The 26691-nt window shown below is 41.4% G+C and overlaps 1 protein-coding gene across 2 annotated transcripts in view; it reads left to right on the top strand.

The window, feature by feature from the left end:
* The window catches only part of ADAM12 (ADAM metallopeptidase domain 12), a 178654-nt gene that overhangs the window by 84801 nt on the left and 67162 nt on the right, over positions 1 to 26691 (top strand). For both annotated transcript variants that reach the window (XM_028729961.2, XM_077930356.1), the window contains exons 4-7: positions 8542 to 8620; positions 14870 to 14946; positions 19120 to 19303; positions 25391 to 25456. In XM_028729961.2, coding sequence (XP_028585794.2) covers positions 8542 to 8620; positions 14870 to 14946; positions 19120 to 19303; positions 25391 to 25456 — 406 coding nt within the window. The remainder of the gene's footprint in view (positions 1 to 8541; positions 8621 to 14869; positions 14947 to 19119; positions 19304 to 25390; positions 25457 to 26691) is intronic.

Raw genomic sequence — 26691 nt, 5'->3', positions numbered from 1 at the left:
TAGCGGAGTCTGTAACCTGAAGCGTATGTAACCTGAAGCGTATGTAACTCGAGGTATCACTGTAGTTGTTTATTTCCTTGACATCTGATGGGACAGTGTTCTACAGGGCGTGTGTCCCACGAAGCACCCTAACAACTGCATTTTGCATTAGCTGCAGGTAGCGCCACATATGGAGCACATAACAGCAGTTGCATGTGCTCTATGGAATGCAGCTAGTTGGTTTGGGGATGGAAGAAGGGATGAATTTAACGTAGATTAACATTTTTTAAAAAGTCTCATTGGGAGTCTTGGTGTAGCAGCGGGGAGGACTCGGGGTAAAGATACTGCTTAATGACAGTCATCTCTAAGTGGCATGAGGTCGACCAGGTGAGGTACACCTGGTGTCCTTTTTCTGATAGAGGCCCCGGTGTGGTGTGAATTTGGACAGCTTGCCTGGAAAGGATTCCATTAGGTCAGATAGAATTTCATATCAGCCCTGGTCATAGGTTACCATGGGGTACATTTTGCCTCCACGAAGAAATAGTGGAGAGGTAGAGTTGGTTAGGGTTGGGGAAGAAAATCAGTTCAGGTCACGTTTAAACACGAATCCACCAAATTTCCACTTTCCATACACAAATGGAAACACAACCATCCTTCAAAATGTGCATACCTGCACATGCCTTATAAAAGAAGCAGCCATTGCCAAGTGCTGAAATATACCTTCCACTAAATCTATAGAACTGATATTCACAATCAGTATCATTTGTTCTCTTGGAAGCGCATGTGTGTGAGAGAGAGTCTGATTTCTTTGGACTAGTAGGAGTAACCCAGACCTATTAGCCCTTTTCCAATAAATCTTTCCTGTGTTCAGTTTTCTATCTACAAGTATCATAAATACAGAGAGAGTTTCGTTTCATATAGTGCTTGTGGTGGAATTCTCTTATGGAAATTATTTTTAAGCTTATCCCAAAGAAGAATTTGTTAAAGATGGAACACAGGGAAATTTTGGAGAGGTATGGAAAGAATGGAAAACAGGCAAAGAAGTTTAAAAGGAAAAGCACTAGATATGGTAAATTAAACCACATGTTTACTGTATAATCTAGTTTAGTCCTAAACTAGAGTACATCCTTGAAAGCCTGACAAAAGAGGAAAACTTTTATTTTATTTTTACTAATTTGGGCTTCAGAGGATTAATTAAGGAATTTATTCAATAACAGGGAGGCTACAGCTGCGCAAACCTTGTCCCAGCATTCAAAGTTATCACTTATCTTCTGGTAGGAACCCATAGCAAGCTGTACAAAGAGATGTGCTGTTTTTCCTAAGTGTGGTGACAAAACATATGGTAGATCCCGAAGTATGATGAATTAATGTTGTTTTAACCCATGTCTTTTCTTAGTTGCATTCATTCAATTATGTTAATAAGATTACCATCTAAATTGGTTTACTTTCCTTTATTTATCACCTTTCCTTTACCAGAGGGGTGCAGGAAAAAAATGTAAATCAATTCTGTAAATTACATCTCTTTCCAAAGGGAGACAAATTATCTAATGGATACATGTGTCAAATGTGGTGTTTGATCGTTAAGCATGAGTTCCATGCATGATGCGACCTCTGCACACACCTTTCCTTCTTGCTGAACTTGAGTGCTTGTTGTACTTACTGTTGATAACCCTTCAGAGAAGTGCCCACACATGACTTGTAAATCTCCTTGTACCAGCACTAAGTGTTTATTCCACTGGGCAGCTTTTAAAGTCATTTTCGAAAGAGGAGATAACTGCTGCTTCTACCAAAAAAAGAGAAGTGTCTACCCTGGAGGCTATGGTGTTCAGGACTCACCTTTTCATTTAGCTGTCAGAGCGCTATCAAAAAACATAGAACAAGACCGAAGAGTAAAATACAGTACATCACATTTAGAGGAGGAAGGCGAAAAGGAGGATTCTTGCAGTAGAATCTTAAGTTCTGTTTAAGTAAACAAAACAAAATATTTCTACTTACACAAAAGATTCCTTTGATTTTTGCAACTCTATAGTATAGTGGTACCTCGGTTTAAGAACAGCCCTGTTTACGAACAATTCGGTTTACGAACTCCACGAAACTGGAGGTAGTGTCCCAGTTTGCAAACTTTACCTCAGTCTAAGAACGGAATCTGAATGGATTTGAGGCCTCATTAGGGAAAGCGTGCTTCTGTTTAAGAATGGCTTCCGTTTAAGAACGGACTTCCGAAACGGATTAAGTTTGTAAACCGAGGTACCCCTGTATCTTTTTATCCATTGCTTTTTAAAACCAATCTGCTCTCTGAAACCTAGGTCAATGAAACACCAGAATGCCTGCTTTTATTCCTGCAAAGAATACTGCTCAACATTGTTGCTGTATATAGTCTTACACAATGGCAGAATATTGATTGACTTTAACAGGTATAAGTAACGTCCTGTAAATACTTGGTGCCAGGTTTCTTAGGTGGTGCTAGTCCTGAACTATGGGCAGATGTCAAAGGGGAGTCAAAGTCAGCAAAATGCATGGAGATGTACCAGGAAGACCATGGTTGCTCAAAGTTCCTGTTCAAACAGGAAGCCCTTCCTGCCTAGGATGACCTCTGGCCTTAAATACTTTACTGTTCTAGAAGATGCTCTAAAGTGAAACTCTGGTGCCTTCCCACATGAGGTAGTTGCTCACGGAATCAAGGGTTCCTGTTTCTATCCCTACCAGACAGTCAGAAATAATATGTTGGTGCCTGTAAATTTTAATAATAGCAAATACAGCAGCAGTAGCAGCCTATATCCTCTCCTTTTGTTTCATTCACCTACTGTAGGGTGCAGTGGGCTGGTTGCCACCTAAAATGACTTTCACGCATAGTTGTAGAAACATTTCAGTGAGTTTTCTGCGTGAGTGACTGGGTTCCTTCGGGAGGAAGGGTGAGATATAAATTCAGTGAATGAATGAATGTTCAAGCTCATGAGGACTAATGTCATTAATCACACATCTGTTCCACATCTCTTATCCACATGAAGCCCTGAAGGACATGATGTTACTTACCATACCATCAGGGGCATATGCATTGACCTGTGTGCTCTAAAGGTCAGGGTCCAAATACTAGCTCTGCATACCCAAAGGAGTTTGGGTTTGGGTTTAGGGTTTCTGCAAGGCATCGTATTTGAGGGATTCAGGGTTTGGGGGGTTTGTTCATTTTTAATGTTACTTGTTTTTACTTGTTTTGACTTTAAATCTTCCTGAGAGCTTGAGTCAGAAAAGGAAAGGGTTAGTATTATTTTTATGAAGACCAATTCCCATTTGAACTTCTTTGCTGGCTACCAGCAGAGAAACATGCTGACTTTCTGATATTCTGGCAATAAAGTGTGGAATTGATTTATTGGGACCCCGCTAATTGATTTGCGATCCTCAATTAGCTATTTATGGCAGCCAGGTCCGGCGCGCTTCCCTCAGCTGCGCCACTCAGCTCCGTCGTCCAGTAGCTCTCAGTCACACCTTAGCAGAGATAAACACAGCGGTGAAAAACTGTCACGTCCTTTGACAAACACATACAGAGTCCAGGTTTGTCCATTTTCAGTTCTTTATTCCGACATTCCCCAGGGATCTCCTGGGCTCACCGCAGCCATGAGGAAAACTGCGACTTTCTCCCTCAAAGAACCAGGAGGAAGAGACAGAACTCCTCCCAAGCTCCTCCCAGCTTCGAAAGCTGACGTCAGAATGCTGAGGCATCATGGGAACTTCTTAACCTGTTAAGTTCCAGACCCAACACCCCCTCTTGCCGAAACCATTCTGACAAGACCCTTTTGAGTTCAACACCTTTACCTTTGCCTTGTGCCCCTTCCCGGCATCTTTCCCAGGCACCTGTTGAACCCCTTCAACACTCCCAGAATCACACTGTGCGACACTTTTCCACGCACCTGTGACCTGATACCCTACTGACCCTTTAGGGCCAGCAGTTGTGTCTTCTCCGTCAGACTCTTCCCCCTCTGACTTGACAACCCGTCCGTGAGCTTTCTCCATTACGCTTACCGGAGATGAAGCCTCACACCTGGACACTCCTTTCACAACTCTTGGAGATGCCCAAACCTGCCCTGAACCCTGACCCTGGACTTGGTCCCCATCACCGGGTTCTGAACCCTGATTCTGGACCCGATCCCCATCACCGGGTTCAGCCACAGCCTCCCTTCTCCCTTGAGAAGACTTTGCACCCGTCACCTGGTGACGTATTCCCTTTTCCTTGAAAAACTCCTCCAGAGCAGACCCAGTAAACTGTGACCCTCGGTCGCTCTTGAACCCTTGCACCTTGGTGGAAAACCTTAGTTCCACCTCCGCAACCCAATCCTTGATCAGTTGCGCTGCCTCCCCCTGTGATTTGAGAGAGAGACACCAGCCAACCTGGCTGTGGCCATCTGTCAGCGATAGCACATACCTGGCCCCACCCAGACTCTCACACCTCATGGGTCCTGACAGATCTGTGTGAACAAGCTCAAAAGCTTCTTTGGCTACCCTCCCAAACCCGGGAAAAACAAGTACCTTTGCACCCTTGGCATGCCCTGCACCCTAGGGACCTCCCACATTTCCGGAGTTTACACCCTTTTGTGCACCTGTGCAACTTTTGCACATGACTGGGAACCTTAGCACACTGCGCCTGTGCTTTTCCAGCATTCCCACCACCCTCCAGAGGTGACTCCAGAACAAAGAAATTGTTCTCCCTTTTCATGTTGACCAGTTGTCGCCCCCCTCTGAAAATGGAACAGGTGTCATTTTCAAAGCAAATTTTGAACCCCTGCTTCATTAGAGCAGATACAGATAAAAGACAACAATTCAGTCCCGGCACAACGCAGACCTCTAGCTCCTCCTGTAAAGGAGAGAAAAACACGTTAGCCACAGCAGAAACCGACTTTTTCATTCCGTCTGCTAACATAACAATTGTTCCTGTTGAAACAGCCCTGCAGTTCCGCATTTTGCCAGCAGGCTTGCCTATCAGGTGCTGCCTGATAGTAGAATCCAAAACACCCAGCGTGTCACCGTGTCCTGGCTGGAGTTGTTCTTCACAGTTGCCATAGAAGCAGTGATAAGAAAAACAACCCTCCCCAGCGTCTGAGACACGTCCTTCCCTTGCGTTCCCACGCTGGCCTCCTCTCCCAGACTGACTCCCAATGGAAACCCAGCTGGTTGACCTTGGGACCTTCCTGCCCAGCTGTCTCCGCTCTCCATGGGCAGCAGCGTCGCAAGCGTCCCGTTGCATTACACGTGTAGCAATGACGAACTCCACTGGAAAAACACTGCCTTGGGCTCCTCCCAGCTGGCCTCCTTCTCCTTCTTCCGGAAAAGCACTCCTTGCCAGCTCCGCCCACTCTGAACCTCCACTTCATTCCAGCACGTACAGTGGAAAACTTTTTAAACGTGCCTTTGGAAACCTTCGCCCCCCCCCCGACCTGCTCAGCAGCACTCCTTGTGGCTAAAGCATCAGGGACAGGGGCTCCAGCCATCTTTAGGCTTTTGTGTTCCTTCTCCAGGGCTCTGGCCTTTTGCTGAAGCTTCACAGCAAACGCAGCACATCCCCAGACAGCCCTTTTAGACTCTGCAAACCTGGCAGCAACAGCAGCAGTGGCAATAGTCCCTTCGCCCCCCCTCTGGGGCCCACAGCCCTTCCCAGCTGTGCACCGGCTCTCACGAAGGTGGTCAGCGCCATCTTGCCTTCCTGTTCTGAAGCAGCCATCTCCCGGCCCTTGCTGTCGCCTCCAGCCTCACAAACTCCCTGGAGCGCTAGCCAAGCGGCCTCTGGCTTCCTGGCACCCAGAACAATAGGCTTCAGATCAGCAGCCAGGTTGCCCAACTTCTTAAAGTGAGCATGGAATGTCCTCCAAGACCTGGCAGCCTGCCATCCTCTTCCGTTCTCCCAAGGGGCCCCAAGCTGTACTTACAGTCAGTTTCAGCTTCTCAGGCTCTCCCTTCTCCGTGGAGAAACGATTCCTTGCTGCTCTCAGCTCCCAGAGCTCCAGCTGGTCCCAGCACTCAGCAACACAGGCAGCCACTTTGCATCTTTCAGTCAGCTGCTCTCTTTTGCCTCTTAGCAACAGGCAAATATCTCACCACCTCCTGCCGCAACTCCGTTGCTCTGAACCGCAACTTCAAACGCATTCCGGCACTTCCAGTGACAGTTTTACAAGCGGTAATTAAGTACCCATAACCTGTGGAATTGATTTATTGGGACCCCGCTAATTGATTTGCGATCCTCAATTAGCTATTTATGGCAGCCAGGTCCGGCGCGCTTCCCTCAGCTGCGCCACTCAGCTCCGTCGTCCAGTAGCTCTCAGTCACACCTTAGCAGAGATAAACACAGCGGTGAAAAACTGCCACGTCCTTTGACAAACACATACAGAGTCCAGGTTTGTCCATTTTCAGTTCTTTATTCCGACATTCCCCAGGGATCTCCTGGGCTCACCGCAGCCATGAGGAAAACTGCGACTTTCTCCCTCAAAGAACCAGGAGGAAGAGACAGAACTCCTCCCAAGCTCCTCCCAGCTTCGAAAGCTGACGTCAGAATGCTGAGGCATCATGGGAACTTCTTAACCTGTTAAGTTCCAGACCCAACATAAAGGAGTTTGTTTTGTGAAGCCTCCTTCTACAGTAGTTCTTGAACGTTCATCCTAGCTCTTCCTAGCCTGCTCAGTTGTGCAGGAATCCCCCCCCCCAAGAGTTCTTTTTCCACCTGTATTACCAGTACAGGGACCCCTACCACCACAGCTGCCACAGTGTATTAACTTTTCATTTATTCTGTTTTCATACACAAATTCCTCTTCAGGTGGTTGTAAGTTCCCAGGAAAAAATAATGAGAACCTTTCTCACATATATTTTCACATAGTGGCTATGAATATATTCAAGGCCCCCCCCCCCTCTTCATCCCCTAACCCAACTTTCAAGCATAAATATTTGCAACTGAATGAAGGCTATTTTATTTGAAAGTTGAAGCATATTCTTTTGCTTGAGACAATACAGATGATCCATAAACCATGTGATACAGGTTGTTTACAGGTGATTACTCTACTTTGTATGCCAATAGGTTCTGTTCTGAAGTTTTAATTAATGATTATGTAGGTTCTGGAGCCAGCAAGCATTACCCCATCCCTTTCCCATGTGCATTCTGTCTGCACAAATATTTCATTCATTTATTTACTTGCAACATTTGTATACAATACATTTATAAAATGTGGTGCATAGAAAATATAGGATATGCTGTTGTAATAATACTTCTGTCTTAATCCTCTGCGACTTTCCATTCCAAATGACTGACATCCAGTTACCACTCCCTCTCTCTATTTTTTGCCACTACTTCAAGAAGAAACGGCCCCTTGGCTAAGAAGCACATTTCTTTATAAGGGTATAATATACATATAGAAAAAGACAAAGTTCCACCTTCAGGAATATTGCTTCTGGCAGAAAATTGTAGCGACCATGTTCAGTGGCGGTATTAGTTTTAATTGGAATGTATAACAATGGAGTGTCCTTGGGTTATTTCTCATGGTTAGTGCAGTGGAGAACCTATAAGTATAAAATTTCCCCAAGTTTTGAGAGAACTAGGTTGCTCCCCTTATTTTGAAGTAGTAGCCGCTAATCATGAGCTCAGTCAATCATGTAACTCAGTAGGTGCTACAAGAATCAAGCTCTGAAACAAGACTGATCATTATAGGAATAGTGTCATTTTTTGGAAGCTGTAGAAATTCTAAGGAACTGTCTTCTGTTCCAGAACTCAGGCTGGCATAATTAGGTTTTAAAAACTTTACATTGCATGCTAAATTTTCAGCAATTAAGTCACAGTGACATCTGTTCCCTTAAATTGCCTTAAATAGCAAAATTGCTTGTTCAGAATTCTGTTCAGACATGGGCACCTTGATCCCCAGCATGGGGTAATTGCAATGCAGACCACTGTAGTACTGACTTTCTTAGCACCATGTAATTCCTTGGATTGGACGAAACCGCTTAGAAAGAGAAATGAATTGTCTTGACTACACCTTCTGACCAATGCCAGTGTTACAGACACTCTTTCCCTTTCCAGAGCTTACATCCAGAATAAGACACCAACCCTTACTTTAGCTAGTATTAGGACGTTTGCATATACACCTAAGAAGTTACACCAGCCTCACTCACAATATCTGTAAATTTGAGATAGAGTGGAATTTGCCTTTGAGGCAGCTTAAAGTCTACATTTTTGCCTTGTTAATTTGACATGATGCATAAAAATCTCGAACCATTTTCTAATAGAAAAAAGCAGCTCATCTGAAATATAAAGTACACAGGGTAGGTTAAGTGTTACATATTAAATAAATCTGAATTCATAAATAATCACCTCATAATAGCCACTCAGTGATTTTACAATCAGAGAGGCTAATTTATAAAACCTTGTAGTAAATCCCCTTATAACAATGTGCACAGACTTCGTTCAGTATTATAACTATTTTATTCCATTATTGAGCTTTCTACTCTTCCACTTTAATTTTGTTTTAAAAAGTAATTAAGTAAAAAAGATTTGGTCTTGAAATTATGTTTTAAGATATCCTCTTTCTCTTCCAGTGACCTTTTTGCTGGCAACTTCACAGAAACACACTATTTGGAAGATGGTACTGGTGCTGTTCTTGCGCGTAATTACACGGTAAGTTTTGTGACTTTGTCTGTGGGGAGGTAGAGGTGCAATACTTGGTCATTAAAAGAACAGAAGGGGAACTATGAAATAGAGTGGTTTGAAATCACTGTTTAGGCAGTTTTCAGGTTTCTTTGTTCAAAATGCACAACTGTCCTAAGTAGTGCATGGTGGGAGGGGCTTTAATAGTTATAAGTTTTGTGCACTTCACTTCAGGTAGATCTTACAGGTTTTTAGACTAAAGGGTAAATGCTCAGCTTATTTCCAGTAATTTGACTTCACTTCTTTCTCAGTTGTTGCACAGCTGTTGCTGCTTTATACTTTGGTTCTTAAACAAGGTGGTACTTCCTGTCAGTTGCACACCCCTTATTCCTGAGGCACTCCAAGTAACAGACCCAAGGGATCTCCACACCCCTCTTAACTGGTTTGGGAATCTTCTCTTTTTGTAGAAGAATCTCTCCCCTCCTGACTGGAATGAGACCTAAGTAGACTGTATCTTTCCAGCTTCTATTCCTCCTGGCTCAGCCTCAGCCTCCCAGTTAATTCCTGGCTTAATTACTCATACAGGACACCACACACTGTCCTTCACACTAAGCTCAGAGACTTATTTCTCTAGCTTTTGATATATTCCCCAGAGCGGATGTTTCTACCCAGAACCAACTCTCTCTCCTCTCACTCCCTGTCTCCCAACCTATCTCCCAACCTACTCAACGGTCTCTTAAACTCCCTCTCCTGGAACCTTGGCCAATCAGAAGCTGCCATTCGTTAACCGTTTGCTAGCAAGGAAAAAGAAAAAGAAAAACACTTGGTGACCCAACCTGCCCAGCAAAACAAAATTTTCCGTCACAGTAGGTATTTTTTTTTGGGGGGGGGGGAGAAGGACTGAAAAAGTTCCCTATCTTACCTGATCTTTCCTCAGAAGGGATTACAGTGGTACCTCGCAAGACGAATGCCTCGCAAGACAAAAAACTTGCTAGACGAAAGGGTTTTTTGTTTTTTGAGCTGCTTCGCAAGACGGTTTTCCCTATGGGCTTGCTTCGCAAGACGGAAACGTCTTGCAAGTTTGTTTCCTTTTTCTTAACACCGTTAATACAGTTGCGACTTGACTTCGAGGAGCAACTCATAGAACGCGGTGTGGTAGCCTTTTTTGAGGTTTTTAAAGACTTTGGTGATTTTTGAAGCTTTTCCAAAACTTTCCCGACACCGTGCTTCGCAAGATGAAAAAAATCGCAAGACGACAAAACTTGCGGAACGAATTAATTTCGTCTTGCGAGGCACCACTGTATATACCTTTGTTTCTATAAATATATAGAGATGCTTTGGAGCAATTGTATTTTCCTGTCCCACTTGTATTTAAAACTTAGAATTATAGTCTTGGAAGTCATCTAGTCTAATCCCCTGCAATGCAGGAATCTCAACTCAAGCATCCATGATAGATGACCATCATTCCTTTGCTTAAAAACCTCTAAGGAAGGAGAGTCCACCACCTTCCAAGGGAGTCGGTTTCATTGTCAAACAACTCTAGAATAGCCTTAGCTTTTGTTGTTGTTGCTGCATCACATTGCTGACTCAAATTAAGATCCTTCTTAATTAAAACAGTACAGTGCCTGGTCTGGATTACTACATTTTACTTTTATCTGCTGATTAGATCCAGCTTAACTGCATTTTAAAAATGTATATGTTTGATGTAGAAGTAGAAGCATTACACATCTTGTTAAGTTCCTTAATAAGACAGTAGTAAATGGAGGTTCATGTCTTAGATTGGAGCCGTAAGGTTTTTTAAAGTTTTTTTTTAATTAGCCATAAAGGTGAACAATTGAAGCAGCAATTTATACCCTGGTAGACTAACCAGTTAAAACAGTTTTTTAAATATTGCAGTAGAACCCTTTTTGATACCAAAATGCAATGCATCTTGCACTCCCAACATTTTAATGCTTAGACATATATTTATTGTAAAAATACGTTTTCCTGCAAATAAAACATGTTGTCACCACAGTTTGTGAAATATTCACTGCTAGTTTCAAATAGTGAAAGTGAGCTGCTACTAATTTTATGTATTTTTACCTCTGCAAAATGGCAAAATCTCAGAATTAAGGAAGTCTTGCTAAGTAAAGCTTCATCCAGAGTGTTCTATACTGCTGACTTTTGATTTTAATTCTGATTTTTGTGAGGCACGATTTTCACCTAGAAAGTAGATAAGATGATGAGAAATCCATTATCATATATCTTACAGGTTTTAAAAATAGCTTAAACACCCTCCGGTGCCCCAATCAGGAGACCTCAGTGCAAGCTTCCTCAAACTCAGCTCTCCAGATGTTTGGAGACTACAATTCCCATCAACCCTGACCACTGGTCCTGCTAGCTAGGGATCATGGGAGTTGTAGGCTAAAAAACATCTGGAGGGCCGAGTTTAAAGAAGCCTGCCTCAGTGCATGCAGAAGGGATAACTCTTCCCTCCCCCCACTGTTTTCCTGAATAAAATTAATCCCCCAAACTGCTCTTTATCCAGTAGAGCAAAACATACAAGTACTGAACATGTTAGTTAGCATATTTGGATGGCATATGTGGAGTGGATGATGTGTACATTATTCCCTTGTGCAGGCCATGCTAATTCCTCCACTGTGCTGTTTGGACAGGTGGGAATTAGCATGGGAGTTGGCACTATCACCAACCAACTTAAGGTCTTGGGTCATTGAATTAAGGGGAAAAAAATATCATTGCTGTTCATTATCTAGATCCCCAAATATACAAAAAAATAAAACATCTGGGGGTTTGTGAGTCAGACACTACTATTGGATATCAACAAGGATGTCTAATTGATCTATCCCTTACTTCATCATACCTGGCATGATCAATGCCAAAAATGAGGAATGGCTTATTTTGGCAAGAACAACTTACATGGCTTGAGTCCTTAATTTAGCATCTATGACAGTAGAAATTATGCATGCATGTTTTAATATTAGCTCTCAGCTTTTCGACAGTTATAGATGTGCTCTAGCTTGGTGCAAAACTAATGACAGCATAAATATAGGTTTTACTGGGGAATGTTTAATACCACCCTGTTTCCCTTCAGATCATTGTGTCTTCTCCCTGGATTCTAGTGTTCACTGTGCCTCCTGTCTTCTCTTGTCAGAGAGAAGATGGACACTTAAAGGGGACTGAGTTTAAGCCTCTGGTTTATAATTTTTAAAAACATAGCATTGTTTGTATATATATGATAGATAGATAGATAGATAGATAGATAGATAGATAAGTCTCCTCTCATGTGGAATCCATCACCAGCTAAGATAAGGCATGCTCATACAATCTGCTCTTTCACATGCATGCTAAATGGATTTTTAAATTACTGTGCTCTGATTATTTTCTAGTGTTGTGCTGTTATTTTAACAGTTTTACTCTGGTGTGTATTTTAGATTTATTTATTTATTTTTTCCTCTACATTGCCTTAATATTTTATAAGTTTATAAAAACCTTTAACATAAATTATATATCCACATGGTGATATCCAACTTTAGTCATACTCTAAATATCCCCATTTAAATAAACAGACTTATATATTTTGATTTCAATGGGTCTGCTCTGGCTGAATATGACTTACGTTGGATATCAACCATGCATTTTAAAAGTTTCTTATTTTACATTTTATTAACAATAAATTTGTTATTTGTTGTTCTAGTTCAGGTTTTAAAAAATCTAGACATATCTTGAGATTGCCATTTAATTTATAACTTGAGTTTTTATCCATGCATGTGTGCTGCAAACACATTATAACCTTCTCACTGTGTACAATTTCATTTCCATCAAAAAGAAAAGAAAAGAAGAAATACTCTGGCGCTAAACTAATATTTTCTTTATGGTGTAATCGAATTTGCCAAAAATTCATGCTCCTGAACTATTAAAACTCAACCCTGATCTTTTCATGCTATTGCTTTCACCAGCAAAATCAAGGTGGTCTTTAGAAGCCTTCTGTCTGAGACTATGTAATTGAAAACCATGCCCTGAAACTGAAAAGGTTAATTAATGCAGCTTAGATGTGAATGAACCAAGTAATAAGAGGCGAAATAAGATGACTGTCAGGTTGAAATATGAGTGATAACTTTCCCTTGCACTAATAAGATAGCAACCTTTGACAGTGAGGCATTTGGCTTCCATATGGTATTCAAAGGAGCGAGAAATGAAAAAGAAAAAGAAATGCTGGACATAATATAATCATTATTTCCCAGCCAGGTCTATAATTGGAAATATGGTATTACCTTTCATCAACAATAGCAAATGTGCATCTTTACTGAGTATGTATCTTTTGTTGTGGTTGTCCTTTGTAAGCAGTTGGTTTTATTAAAGAAATACAATAACCCAGCCACAAAACATAACAGGGTTGTTGCTGCTGAAAATACAGTTCTCTGTTATTCCTGTTCTTAATAACACACCACTTCCAAGTCAGCATAGTTTAATAAAATGCTTTCAGCCTCCCAATTTCTTTTCACCTGATTTTTTCTTCTTCTGGAGCTATAAAACCAGGAAATTGTTTTATTACATTGCACAGTATGCTTAATTATGTCTTATGGATCTCCCTCATATTACTAACGACAATTTACATCTTACAGTGAAAGCCTAAAGGTGAATGACAGTGTAATTTGCTCTGCTGTTTAATTTTACAAAATGCTTCCCATCATAGTTTTCCAATAACATAATCAAAAGAGCAGGCGTCTCATAAAGAAATGTTTTAAATACTTGTTTGATCTTTGTCTTTTATTGAATGAGGCACAGCATCATTATTGGCATAAGCTTATTTTAATCCAGCATTAAATACAAACAGGTAAAATGATTATTTCAGGTTATTTCCTTAATAGCCTGAATTCAGAGAAGGCTTTTCCATTAAGAGGAACATAAAGTTTTGTGTGTCAACAATAAGAGCACACATACTGACCTGGTTCACATTTAATTCTAAACCAAACCATGACTGAGCATGAATGACCAACTAAGCCTTCTAAGGAACCAACTTATGAAAGCTTTCCCGCCAAACACTGCAGCATGCAAAGACAGCCAGCTCTTTTAAGGATGCTCTCAGTGAGGAATTGGTGATAGTGGTGTCATTATCTTTCCCCTAATCTACAGACAAATTTCCTTTCTCTCCTGGTTGCCCCATGGAAACCCCCCTCTCTGCTTGCACAAAAACTCTTTCCCGCACCAGACCAGGCCCCTGCAACCCGACCCACCTGCCACCCCGCTTCCCATGCAAAACCTGACACTCCATTGTGGCAGGCTCATGCACTGCAAGCTCCCTCTTTCACTCCCTGCGCCCCACCCTCTGTACGCAAAGACTCTCTCTCTCAAGCTCCTCCTCCCAGCCTCGCTCCACCCTCTGCCCATGTCCTGTGATCCTTTTCCCTCCCAAACTCCCACTCCGACTCTCATTCTCCTCCTCCCACTGGACCCACCCTCTGCCTGCACAGTTTTGAGGAGGAAAAGGAGTTGGAATACGGGGGGAGGACACTTTTTTCCAAAAAAGAAAAAGGATGACCCCGCTTTTCTAGGGATAGGTAGCAACCGTAGGGTGGGACCTCCTTCTGGCAACTCCTGCCGCCAAGCTGATGCCGCCACATCTTTTGGTCTGCTTTCCTTTGGAGCACATCAGTGAGGCCGAGGGAGTGGGGGTCTTGTCGTCTGGGCAGCCCAGGACCTCCATACACACTGCCCAGGCTTGCACCCTGGAAAAGTCACTTCAGTGCTGTTCACACAGCAGAAGTAACACAGGAGGCAGCAGAGTGCTGTTCACACAGCAGAAGTAACACAGGAGGCAGCAGTTATGAGTTGCTGGTCTCAGCAGCAGCAGCAACAAATGCTCTTATTCTTCAGTGGTTTTACCCCTGGAGGCACACTCCAATGTCTCTTGAGACAAAATGGATACCAACAACGGGGGCCTTGAGGAAGGGGTGTGTGGTTTGAGGATAAGAGGCCCACTGATAGTCTGAGCCCCCAGAAAGCTAGAGCTGGCCCTAGTTATTGTTAACAGTGTACTGGGCCCAGGAAAGCCTGCTGGCATCCCTGAACCTGGGCTCACGGTTTGTTTCACCTAGAGAAGCCAAGAACAAACCATGACTATAGTTTATAGTTTGTCTAGAGTGAACCAACCTTGTTTTTTCCTTCTGAAGAGCTGCAGCTTGTTTGTTCATGCTTAACTGTAGTTTGGTTTAGCATTACTTATGAAATGAGCTGAGCTATAGATACTGATTCCCCCCTCACTATTCTCTGTTCAATTAGGCTCATTGCTACTACCATGGTCATGTCCAAGATTATGCCGAGTCTGCAGTAACTTTGAGTACATGTTCTGGACTCAGGTAAGTAGGACAACCTTAAATCATGAGAACACCTAACCTTGCCAGATATTGGCAAGTGGGCAGTCTTGTTCACCTGTCGAAATGGTTCTGGATGGGAGAGCTTTGGAAACAGCTGTAAAAGGTTCCCACTCCTGGTTTGGCAGACAGCAGAACAGCCAGTTTCCCCTACCCTGTGCTGCTGCGGTTATATTCTGAAATGGGTAGATCTATTTCACTGCTGGTGGTAAAACAATGTAATTGACCTTGTCTTCTGAGTCAGAGGAAGAGTTCATCCTTTCCTGACGTTTTACTACCTACTGAACAGAAGTGAGCGTCACAGTGTCTGACTTCCCTTTCCCCTCCTTTATGCTGAATCAGCAGTTTTTTGTACAGTCTTGTCCATCTTGTCTCTTGGTATGGGATGGAGGAAACACCTTATAGCACAAGTGAACATAGGAAGCAATGTTTTATACTGAGTCAGGCCAATGAGTCATCTCACTCAGTATTGCTTACCCTGCCTGGCTGCGGCTCTCCAGGGTTTTAGACCGAGGTCTATCAAAGCTACCTGGAGATGCCAGAGATTGAACCTGAGACTTAGCCACATGCAAAGCAGATCCTGGACCAGAAAGCCCGCTGACCTTTAGTTGGCACCATTAAAGTTAAGCTGAACAGTGTCTACTCAGAATGAATGTAAGCCCCACTGAGTTACTTACTTCTAGGGATTTAATTCCAGGTAAGTGTGCATCGGATTGCAGCCTTCCATGTCACCCCAATTCCCTACTGCTGTGAAGGAATGAACTGTGGTTACAGAAAGAACTTATTTGTAGGACAACCTAGCACTTAGTGCTGCTGTGTGATGAACATGTGATAGCTTTTAAAAACCTATCATTACTAATAAAATATAAATCTGAAAACTGAAGCCCTCAGGAGGAAATAATCAAGAATTCTCTCTGACCTTAAATAAAGCAGAGCTATTTTAAGTTTATATTTCCAACAAAATTAAGACAAAAACTTCTACATTTTGCACATTATTTAGATATTATAAAGGCTGTGAACATGGGAGGGGGGGAAATCCCCAGAAGAGTGCCACATTTATTTAATTAAGCTTTCTCATAAAGTTAGCAGCTGTGGGAAGTTGTTGGCCACTGCTGGTTGTATCTTTGCAGAGTCTCATTCATGTTGCAGGACACGCAGTGACTAGGAATGTTTGCATGTGGCTGAATAAGTCATCTTCAGTGCCATTCTCAGCTTTATTGAGGGTAACTTAAAACACCACTGCATCCTATCCTCTGTGTACTCCACTGTAAGAGTATATAGCAGGCATCCCCAAACTCGGCCCTCCAGCTGTTTTGGGACTACAATTCCCATCCTTGACCACTGGTCCTGTTAACTAGGGATGATGGGAGTTGTAGTCCAGAAACAGCTGGAGGGCTGAGTTTGGGGATGCCTGGTATATAGGATCAAGCTTAAGGAATCCAGTGCTGCTACAGGATATGACTGGCACCTTTGCACCAGCATTGTGATGCAATCCTATCATTGGCATGTTTCACTAGTGAGAATGAGCAAGTGTGCAGTTTCCCACAGTGAGGATCATAGAATCATAGCATTGGAAGGGACCCTGAGGATCAACCCGGTGCATGCAGGAATATGCAGCTGTCCCTTATGGGATCAAACCTGCAAACTTGGTGTTATCAGCACCACACTCTAACCAACTAAGATCAGGGCCACATCACTCCAAGGTTTGTTCTGTGGGAGGGTGAGTAATCCTACTCTTCGTTCTATGGAACTTACTCCCAGGTAAGGGTGTGCAGGATTCCAGCCTTAGTATTCATAGGAAAGCATTTACATCAACGTGTGCTAAAAATAAGACATCTGCCTACTTGCTAGCCCACAATGCCAGCAAGTCACATTAGGCACCTATTAATCTGATCTCCTAAAAAAGGGACAAAACGGAGACAATGATTAAGGAAGGAACGCTATGAAAAAATAACTCTGGTAATCAAGGACAATTATAGCACATGTTATAGCTTTCCATTATTTTATTTTATTGATGAGTATTTGAAAGAAAATTGTTGTTTAGAAACAATTTTTGATTGGAATGCTGTGTTGATTGGCATGTGATAAGTAAAACCTGGTCATTATATTACCCCATAAAAGATTCTAGATCATCTTGTAGGCTTGGCATAATTTTTAAGACTGTGCCCTCCCAGCTTCCCTGGAGCAGGGTCTTACACACAGGAAAAGTTCTCTTTGCCTAGGGAAGTAGCTAATACTGTGTATTAAGTACCAGTAGCTCATAGCTATTTGGATACAGGAATTAAAGAATCTCTTATACAGCTCAAAGCTTTTGGCAGTAATTACATAAGCCGGAGTGCAGCCACTTTTCAAAAGCAGTAGGAATTATTGCTGTTTATTCCTAAAGATGCTTTCTGAAAGGATCTAGTTAAGCCTTGTAACACCCTGTTGAGAGAGCTAAGTGTTATCCCTATCTTGCAGAAGGAGAATCAGTTGTGGTGTAGAGAGGTGATTTGTATTGCACTATGAAAACTGGGGAGGTAGGTGCTTAGAAGAAATCGAGATATCTTTGTCTCCAGCTCAGTACCAGTTTTGCAACAAAGACTGAGCTAGTTTTCATGTTATCCCTCATGGAGGTGATCCACATTCATTGTCAGGAATTAAATTGCGTGTTGGCCCCTGCAATGGGTTTGATACCCATTGGTGGAAGAGCGGGCTTGAGCTGAAGAGGAGCAAGTAACAGACTTCTTGCTTCCACACCATCACCTATACTTTGAGCTCTCTCTTGGATGCCTCCTTGATTTCATTCTTCATTGAACATTGTGAGAATGTAGACTGGACGTTCCCAATGCAGGGAGGGCATGTGGTGACACAGTCCTGTTTTGGTTCACATATCCAACTTGCAAGTCATTACATACAACGGGGAAGGAACAGGAGCACCAAGCAAGCAGGTAGGCACTCAAAGATCTCAGAGCCAGCTCTCAAAGCCTGCTCTACCTGGGTTCTCTGTCTCCCCTCCAACCTGTGTGAAAGAAGGCGAGTGAGTCAAGTAAGCAAAGAAGAGAAGACTTCAGAGTCTATTCCATCAGGATTGTTCCCACTCAACTTCCCACCTACAAAACCGGCTGCACTTGGGAAGAATCCTGAAGACTCATTCATTTTTTTTGTGTCATTTCAATGTGATTTTATTAATGTCTTTTTATTTTCCTTGTAAGCTGTCTTGGAAGAATTTCTGCTCTTAAATGTGGGATGACAATGATGTTATAAAGCTGCTTAAAATGGTGTGTGCTTTTGGCACAGTGATCATTGATCGAGCATTGAGCTGAACACATAGTGGAGTAATTATAAGACTCTTAACAATATGTGCTGAATTCTTCATGCACCCACTCTCACCATTCTCAACAAACCAATTTGGTCTTATTAACTGATTAAAAAAAAAAAGTTCTTTTAAATTGATCCTGTTTCCTTGTTTAATTTTGTTTTCATTGGTATTTGCTGATAGTCATACCCTTTGGCATGTTGAATACCCATACTAGAGTTTAAAGATTGTTGTTTCTGTTTGTTAATTTTTCTTCGGAGTTTTCCAAAACAAGTACACTGCAAAGGCTTGAGCAATGGTCACTTGATATTGATTTGATATTTGTATTCCACTTTTCCAACAAGTGTTGAGCTGAAAGCAGCTCACAATAATCACCATAGTTGTGATAATATCTATATATTTTATTTATATAATATATCTATAGATATTATAGTTGCAAACACTATAATATCAAATACAGTAACATATAAATAAAACAAAGAAGAATAAATTCATTAATACAATTAATACAATTTAGTAAAGTCGTAATAATTCAAAATATCAGAAAGAGTTGCTGAGCACCAGCCCTGTGCCAGATGACGTTGTCTCTCTGGGAAGAGGAATGTTCATGCATTGCTATAAAATGCAAATGCAGTTTGGCACTGGGCTGCAGGGTTTAGGCAGAGAGAAACAATATATTCATTGTAGCGAACTGTATGCCAAGATTACAGTATGCAGAATTTATAGTTGTGCCCCATTGGGGTTTGATCTAAACATATGCTATTCTTTCATACTTATTGAAAATCTGTCACTTTGTTGCAAACCAAGCATACGACATAGCACTATAAAGGAATGCATCATTTATTTGTTTTATACTACAGGGGTCTTATTTTGTTTGAGGATAATGCCTATATTTTGGAGCCACTGGAAGGTGCTACAAATGAACATATAATCTACCAAGCAAGGGACTTAAAACTAGCTCTGGGTTCTTGTGGTCATCATCCTAACATCTCAGGCATCACTCCGGAGGATACCACACAATTTATCCAGAAATTTGCTAGCAGGGTAGGTGGAAATTGTACTTTTCTCCTTCATGCTTTTAAAGAATCAGATCTAGGCAAATCTGACATTATGTCTCCATATCTTGGGATAAAGTCTGTTTTGAAGCATATTGCAGCAGTACATGGCAAAAGTAGAGAATATTGGGGAAAGCTGATTTACTTTGTACATTGTGCTATTGCCGGGAAAAGGTTCACATCCACTGTTTATTTTTCTATTTTGTGAATCTTCCTCATTAACTATTCAAGCCACTTGAATTTCTAAGCAGCATCTTTTGTCAGCTAAAGGTTAAATATGTCTGCATAATGTTTAATGACTAAGCGCTTTGTGGCAAGGATGGGGGTCCTGTAGCCCTCTGGATATGGTTGGGCTTCCAACTCCTGTCAACCCCGGTCAGCATGGCCAATGGTCAGGAATGATGGGAGCTGCAGTCCAGCAGCATCTGTAGGGCCATAAGCTGCCTATCTCTCCTTTACAGAAATAGGTTGCTGTCTGTAGTTTGTCCCTATAATTCTTTCTGATAGCTAGCAGATCAACAAGTGCTGCTGGTGGCCTGATTTCTGTTACTATTCTAATAACAAACTCCAAATTTAGGGAAAGAGTTTCCCAATGACTAAAGAAAATTATGGAAGATTCTGCTGTTGAAAAATTATAAATGCCCCAGTCACTTACACTGTTAAAGTATAGGGTCTCAAACATTTTCCCCATTGGTATATCACTTGAATAAAAATGCATATCAAGATAATGGGAGCTACATACTGTGTAATGAAATGGGGGAAGAGGTTTTGGCAGATACAGCAAATAAGACCACAGATTTATATATGCATTAAGCAAGCATTAAAGAGAGGGGTCAGGGAATAATGTGGTAGCAGATCTGTCTAAAGTACTTATTGCATGAGAAGTATTGTAGTGCATAAGGCACATTGGCTATGTAACCCACTTATCATTTTTATTAAGTTCAAATTAGGTACACCAGCCTAGCCCAACATCAAGGGGTATTATTTATATGATGGAACAAATGCATTTGCATTGTATTAGCATTAAAAGGTACATTTCCAAATATTATTGCTCCTTACTGCATGCTTCTAAAATCCGTTTTACCATTGTATGTGCTGCAGCTATACAATGGATGTGTAGACTGTTTCAGTTCATTAACACTAGAACAGCTCATCTATAAATGTACATAGAGTTCCATATCAGAATAACCAGTCTTGCAAAATAATTTATAAAAGTGAGGGAGCCATGAGTAACGTACTGTATAAACATATGTGATCTTCAAGGCTGTGACAGATTCTATGCCAACATAGTACACATATGGGTTGGATTCAAACTTCTACCAGCAGAAGAGGAGAAGCACTTTTTTGCCTGCAGACCTCAGTACCACATCCCAGACTGTTCTGGATGTTTAGGAGACAGGGGTAGTGCAGTTGTATGCATTAGGAGTGGAAAAATCAGCTGAAGTTCCCTCAGTTAGTGGGATCCCTCTGCTGAACAGTAGCCTTCCATAGGCAGAAAAAACCTTTCCCATTTGGTGAAGGTGAAGTCTGAAGTCAGCCTTATATACTTAAGGTTCCATTCATATAGATTCTGTACTGAATATGTTCCCAAGAGGAAAAGTTTCCCCCCACATACAAATACTGTATGGAGTAATTAGGTCACCTTAATAAAAAGGAAATAGCTGTTTAAAATGGGGGATTTTATTTTTAATATATTTCTCCAAATATCTTTCGATAAGTACCGGTATGTTTCAAAAGTGTTTCAATTTAACTTTAAGATAAATGATCTAAAAGGGATTTAAATTGGTTTTTTAAAAAAACAAATAAATCTCTGGCTTTGTACATATACTGTATAAGTTACAGGGAAGCAAGTTTACAGACAAGCATGTGTTCTGGTCTAGGTATCTAAGATGCACTCAGATACCTCTATGGAGCTCACAACACATTCCTATTCACATTAATAAGGATATTTGATCTGCACACACGTCTTTTGTTTCCAGTTATTAAGCTCCTTTGTATGAAAAGCACTTTCTCCGAGCAGACTTCACTGTAACAGAGCAGTTCACTCCAGAATAAATCCTAACACGAGACAAAACAAATCGAAGGCAATTTTCAGTAAGGCTGTAGATAAACTCCATAGCTTGTTTAAAGACTTTAAAAAGTGGTGGTTTTTTTCTTCCTAAAATGATAATCCCTATCTGGTGGAAATAGAACTTCAGGAAGTAGTGGCCATTTTAAATCTTACTACATGAAGAGATGATTGTTTACAGATTTCAGCCACTTTTAAAACTCAGCATTAGGTTCCTTTCCTCACAGCTTTCCTCAGAAATCTCAGGATGTGGTAGCGTGCAAAGACATGTGGTTGGAACTGCCAACAATTACATCTCCATGTGCTTTCAGCCACCACGGAATAAGCTTCTCTGAAGCTACTTTAGGGTTCTTGCTTATCTGTTTTGACACTAGATTAAATAAAAAGAATCCTGCAGAGACTGTGAAATAATGTGTGGTGAAACAAGGACTCTAAACTGTTTTTCCCCCCTTTGCATTTACATAGTTTGTAAATATGTTATTTTGCTTAATTATTTTGTGTTTGTGTTGTTGTTGTTGTTTTAAAAAAATTATGGTCTTGGATGAATGAGGAGTTGATTGCACTATGAAAGCTGTGCTATGCAAGCAGAGAGAAGTGATAATTAGGTGTATTTTAGAAACAAATGGTCTGTCTAAGAAACGCATCCTCCAGACAAGTCATGGAGCAGATTAATAATGTTAATCAGACATAAGAAGTTCAGGAGCTTACATCATATCTCCAAGAGCTCTTTTGTCCCATTTGTTTTTATTTTGAGGTAGTTCAAATTCTTTGGAGCATGAAAATGCTGCTCATTTGGTTGTTTGCACTGTTTGTGAAGATGAATCTTGAGTGTATCTCAAAATATCACTGCTGTGGACCTTTTCAGCCAAGCAGGAATGTTTTACGTCTTCTAACTTTAGTGAACTAGCTTGGAAGGCTTGCTAAACAATGGCTTGATTAGAGGGGGAAATCATCAACTAAGCCCTGTGCACAAGAAGAGGTAGAAGGAGAGGTCAATGAGGGCAGCTGCCTTTCCCCCCAAGAATACTCCTGAGAGTGATACTATGTCATAAATTTAGCATCATTCCAACTTTGTTGCTTTAAAAGCAGAAAACCGTTCCAATGGGCTCCTGAAGCAGCACTTCTGCCATATTAAAGGCAAAAGGTAAAGGGACCCCTGACCATTAGGTCTAGTCAAGGCCGACTCTGGGGTTGCAGCGCTCATCTCGCTTTATTGGCCAAGGGAGCCGGCGTACAGCTTCCGGGTCATGTGGCCAGCATGACTAAGCCGCTTCTGGCAAACCAGAGCAGTGCACAGAAACGCAATTTACCTTCCTGTCGGAGCGGTACCTATTTATCTACTTGCACTTTGACGTGCTTTCAAACTGCTAGGTTGGCAGGAGCTGGGACCGAGCAAGTGGGAGCTCACCACATCGCAGGGATTCGAACCGCCGACCTTCTGATCAGCAAGTCCTAGGCTCTGTGGTTTAACCCACAGCACCACCCGCATCCCTTCTGCCATATTATATGGCAGCAAATCATTTTTTGTGTTTAAGGTAGGGCAAGAGAATCCTTGGCCACCCCATTTGGAATGCCAAGTTGCCTCACTCCAAAAGTCACCAAATACACTCTCTCCCCCCCCCACACACTTTTGTGGTAGATTGATGGGCACACAAAAGTAGGAGTATTCTGTCCAATATTACTGTAACAGATTGCAGACTCAGGAATTTCACATTTAAAAATGAAAGAGCTTCTGTATATTTGGTACTCCTGTCATGAGACACACATGCTCATATTTTGGCAAGACATCAACACTGATAAATGAACTATTTCACAAAGAGTATTCCATCAATAAACAAATAAACTTCCTTATTAAATCCTGCTGGAAACTCCAGGTTCAGACTGTTTCAGTCTCTTTCAGGAATCTAGAATTTGAAATTTCTAGATTTGGGTTAAAGTTCATTAAACTGGAAGCCGTTTTCTTAAATTCTGTCCAGTCCACAATTATTTAATATGATAAGCCAAGAACATCTATATCAAATTTGATGCTTCATCCCGCTCCAAACTTTTGCCAAACTTAGAAAATAGTGCTGACGAGCTTACTTCGCATGGAGCATCCTGGCACCACATATGAGCAACCTGTGACCCACGATGATTCTCTGTGCAGTCCACCAAACCCAAGAATGCCCCACCCATACATCTCCACTAACCAAGTGATTAGCAGTCATTGGAGCAGCAGAAAAAAGATTGCTGCTCAAACCTACTGGTACGTGGCCCTCTCCTTCCGACTGCCCTATATAGCCCTTCAGAGACAAAAAGGTTACTGCCTACTAGTAGCGTCAGGACATTTAATATGGTCGTACCTTGGATCTTGAATGCCTTGCAACTCGAATGTGAGTGTTCCGGTTTGCAAACCTTCTTTGGAAGCCGAATGTCTTCCGTATCTTCCGATTGAGTGCAGGTAGCTCCTGCAGCCAATCGGAAGCTGCGCCTTGAACATTTTCAGAAGTCGAACGAACTTCCAGAACGGATTCCGTTTGACCACCAAGGCACGACTGTACCTTGATTGATTATTGTATCAGTATATTAAAAATATCTCTAAGTGCTATGTAGAAAACAGAAGCAACAACAGACAACTTAAACCAAATATTACAACAAAAAACCAGTTACATGTAAAAATGCTACATTAATACAAAGTTACTTATGTATTATATATACTTCCCCACTGTTCTAAGGTTGATCTACCCTTCATTTTTTAATCTCAGTGTATTTTTTCACATTCAAGTACCCTGTTCTGGGGTACAATGAAGAACGTGTAATGTGTGTGTGCATTTCTTGAGGGATGTGCAGGAGGTTAGATTGAATCTACTGATACATGGATTGCACCATCTCAGCAAATATTTCAGACACCCAATATTTTACAGTAGCAGCAACAAAATGGCGCGCACACACACACACACACACACACACACCGATCTAAATTATATTACTGAAATGAAGTAATATTGGGGTAACCAAGAGTGGATTTTTGTGTGGAAGAACCATGAACTCCATTCAGTTCTTAGGCTTCAATTTCGGTTGTTTAATATCTTTGCCCCAGGCTTAGGTCAGTGGACCTCAGGGTTCTAGTAAAAAGTAAAGTAGATCTAATAATCCTAAATCTGCCTACCCCTGACTTAAGGTGTTCATCGCTTCTGACCCCTTAGTTTCTTGCCTTGAAATTATATTTCAATATTAGTATCTGAATATGTGTATGAACATAGCATGAAAATAAGCAAATCTAAGTTGGTGGTCCTTACTAGATGATCCATGGCATAAACTTCATTATGTTTGCAATTTACATGTGAATACAAACAACAGGAGAGGCAAAGTGTATCCATGTGTTTAAAATGTGTTATGACTGAAGTGACTATCATGCCAGTCCACTGTACACTGTATGCTAATACTGAAGAATGTTGCACTTTTATCTCATTGCATGGGAATATTGAAATATGGTGGGCCCAGGACATTGTCCAACAACCTTGTTGAAGCTAAGAAGCTCTGGGACTGGTCTGGTCAGTACGTGGATGGAAGTCCACCCACGAACCTCATCTGTACTAAAACTTGGCCGCTTATGACATTATTGCTAACTATGGTTTAGCCATAGTTCCATAATGGAAGAGAGGTGCGATACAAATTTAATTTTACACACACACACACAAATGAAGTAAATACCGTTAGTAATATTTAAATTGTTTTATAACATACCGCTGTTATAGGAAATAGATATCTAGAGACCTAGGTGTCCTTGGATTACTAATAGCATTAATCTGATCTCTTTGCTCTGTGTTTTAACTTGTATTTTAGTTTAATTATGTTTTTAACTGGCTGCTTTTTATCTGCCCTAATCTGATTTTATTATGATAATTTTTTGTGGATTATGATACTGTTTACTTGCTTTTTGTTGTTGTTGTTGTTATCTGCCTTTAGCATTTTTTTTAATAGGGAAAGGGAATATATAAAAATAAACAAATATCTTTTTTTCGGTAGCACAAGAGGGAAGCCCTGAAATCTACCAAGTATGTGGAACTCATTATTGTGGCTGATAATCGAGAGGTACACAACTTCTAAAGTTAAAAATGTGAAGAAATATATTTGTAAGGGGGTTGTATAAAACTAGTGGAATGATATGCCTTGAAAATTCATTTTCTTTGAGAGAAGGAATCAGACAAATACTTCACTGTCCTCATGTTGTTGCTTCATTGATATCTATGATATAAAAAACTGAAAAAATGAAAACGCTTCTTTAAATTAGTGTGGTGGACTAACCTGTTCGATGGTAAAGAAATATTAATGGTAAATGCTGTGTTCCACTCTCTACCTACATGTATTAAAAGTGTTGGGGTGGTTTTTTTATTGTGCTGTGATTTCTACCAGAAAAGGGGGAGGCATAGCTAAGTGTAAGAATGCAGGCATTGCATTTATAAGGTCCCAGGTTCAGTTCTTGACATCTCCTCCATGGCCTGAAACCATGGAGAATCTGCTACAATGACAGTAGGCAGCATTAGGCTAGATAGAGCTTGGTATGGTCATCTTTGCCGGCTGTCAGCATTACCGTATTTTTTGCTCCATAAGATGCACTTTTTCCTTCCTAAAAATTAAGGGGAATTGTATGTGTGCCTTATGGAGCGAATGTGTGATCCCTGGAGCTGAATTGCCCAGGGGCATAAAGCAGATCATGCTTTTTTTTTTAAAAAAAGAGGGAAGTGGGTGTTGAAACAAAGCCACTGATGGCAAGCGATCGGGGAGAGAGATAAGGGACGCTAGCAATAAAGGAGGCTGCCTGGGAGGGGGGAAGTAAAGACAGTGAACTTGCAAGGATTGGAGACAGGAAGACTAAAGCATTGAGGAGAGAAATTAGAAGAAAAGGAGGAGCAAAAACCTGCTCCAGCTAAGGAAAAGACACTAAGGCAAACAAGAGGGAAGGGACTGTTGAAAGGAAGCAGCTGATCAGTAAGTGATTGGAGAGGGAGATAAGGGAGGCTAGCAATAAAGGAGGCTATCTGGGAGGGGGGAGGTAAAAACCCATGGATCCTCAGGATTTTTGCATTGGGACACCCCAAATTCACCATCAGATCACATAGCATGTCCATGGCTACAGCATGCACAAAAAAAATCACACACCCACTGTTTCATGGGGCCGCAATGGCGCAAAAACATGGTTACAAAGCACGGATTCACATGGATTCTCAATATTTTTGCATTTGGCTACCCCAAACTCACCGTCAAATCACATGTCTGTGGCCACAGGTGCGTCAGGTGCGTCTTATGGAGCGAAAAATACGGTGAAT

This window comes from Podarcis muralis, chromosome 6 (assembly GCF_964188315.1).
Source record: "Podarcis muralis chromosome 6, rPodMur119.hap1.1, whole genome shotgun sequence".
In the NCBI taxonomy this organism is placed as follows: Eukaryota; Metazoa; Chordata; class Lepidosauria; order Squamata; family Lacertidae; genus Podarcis; species Podarcis muralis.
This window is presented reverse-complemented; position numbering and strand designations above follow the sequence as displayed.